The 1,378-nt window shown below is 38.4% G+C and overlaps 1 protein-coding gene across 2 annotated transcripts in view; it reads right to left on the bottom strand.

Annotated features, from left to right (window-relative positions):
• Positions 1-459: 459 nt before the first annotated feature.
• Positions 460-1,378, bottom strand: part of LOC106955502 (deoxyribonuclease-1-like 2) — a 17,892-nt gene continuing 16,973 nt past the window's right edge. For both annotated transcript variants that reach the window (XM_015045711.1, XM_015045712.1), the window contains one exon: positions 460-1,066. In XM_015045711.1, the coding sequence (XP_014901197.1) occupies positions 941-1,066 (126 nt within the window). In that variant the 3' untranslated portion in view covers positions 460-940. The remainder of the gene's footprint in view (positions 1,067-1,378) is intronic.

The raw sequence follows: 1,378 nt of genomic DNA, 5'->3' as shown, positions 1-1,378 counted from the left end.
TGCTGGTGTTTATCTCCAGCTAAATGTCAAGTTTCTCATAAAGCAGTAAGAACCTAAAGGATTCTCAATACGGTTCTGAAGGTCCATTTGTCCAGTTTAATTTAATTTCAGAGTGAAAAACAAAGTAAGGAGAGCACTAGATGGAAAATTTATTTATGTTTGATCATATTATATATTTCCATTAACAAGTTTTGCATTTTCGTCCTGTTTTCCCAGCAGTTTCCCTTCTATTTGACCCAGTTTGTAGACCTACAGTCAGTTGCTTTCACGTTTAATTAATTTACGTTGAAACTAGATTTTATGCATCTTTAATTTCACCTGACTCAAGGTCTAAAGAGGGAAAGTGGATCAGTTCCCTGCTGTGGTTCTTCCCTTTGCTTCTCGCTGTGACATGTTATAAAATAATACAAAAAACAGCAGCTTTAAGATTCAACAGGAACAATTTTACAAAGTTTTTAAAAAAAAATCTACATATTTTATTTCTGTTCTAAAATTTCCTGACATTTTATTTACAACAGTTTCTGTACACAATCAGAAAAACACCTGTGTTGAAAAAAAGAGGAAAAAAACAAAAAATATAAAGAAGATGTTAAAAGACAAAACGATTCAAAACAATTATCCTGAAGTTAAAGGTAAAAACTTTAATTCCTCCAGTTTGGAGACATTTCCTGCCTTTCGGTGTCAGCAGGTCAACTCAGAGGTAAACACAGATTAGATCTAAATTTACAGATTATAGCTAATCTATAATTTAATCTGCAGTTTGCTCTTTCTTTGGTAAAAATCTGAATCACCAGCAGAAGACAAAAACCTGACGTAAGAAAGCAGAACGTCGCTCCTGGCTCTTAAAAACTTTACATTTTGAGTAAAATCTCCTAAATGTGCTTGTTCAAAACTGTTTCATGCAGTCTAACAGGATGGCCATCTAGACTGGATCAGACGATCACAGAGCAGGAAGGAAGAACCGGATGATGGCGCCGAACAGGACCAGCAGGGGCGTGGCCTGAAGGAGGGGGGCGGAGCCTTTTAATCTCACCTCGATTGGATAGTGGTCGCTCAGTTTCAGCACCTGGCAGACAGAAGCAACAGAAACTGAGACGGATACGAGGCAAACAGATGAATGATGAAAAATACACACAAAAAAAACAAAACAAAGAAATGCAACAGAAAAACTCTGCAGCTACAGCAAATGGAAGCAAAAGGGGAAAAGCCGTAAACAAACTCGAGTGACAAACCATTAGTCCTCCTGGCTACTAGGGGGCGTCAGCCATCAAATCATATGGGATCAGTCCAGAAGAAAGATGGAGGAAGAAAGGAAAGGTCTTTGGCCCCATAGACATAATATAAGCATAGACGCCTTACGGACCGCTCCGGCGCAGGA

This window comes from Poecilia latipinna, unplaced genomic scaffold (assembly GCF_001443285.1).
Source record: "Poecilia latipinna isolate Pla-1442-1.1 unplaced genomic scaffold, P_latipinna-1.0 Scaffold741, whole genome shotgun sequence".
Taxonomy (NCBI): domain Eukaryota; kingdom Metazoa; phylum Chordata; class Actinopteri; order Cyprinodontiformes; family Poeciliidae; genus Poecilia; species Poecilia latipinna.
The sequence above is the reverse complement of the archived record's forward strand: the minus strand, read 5'-3'. Positions and strand labels throughout refer to the sequence as shown.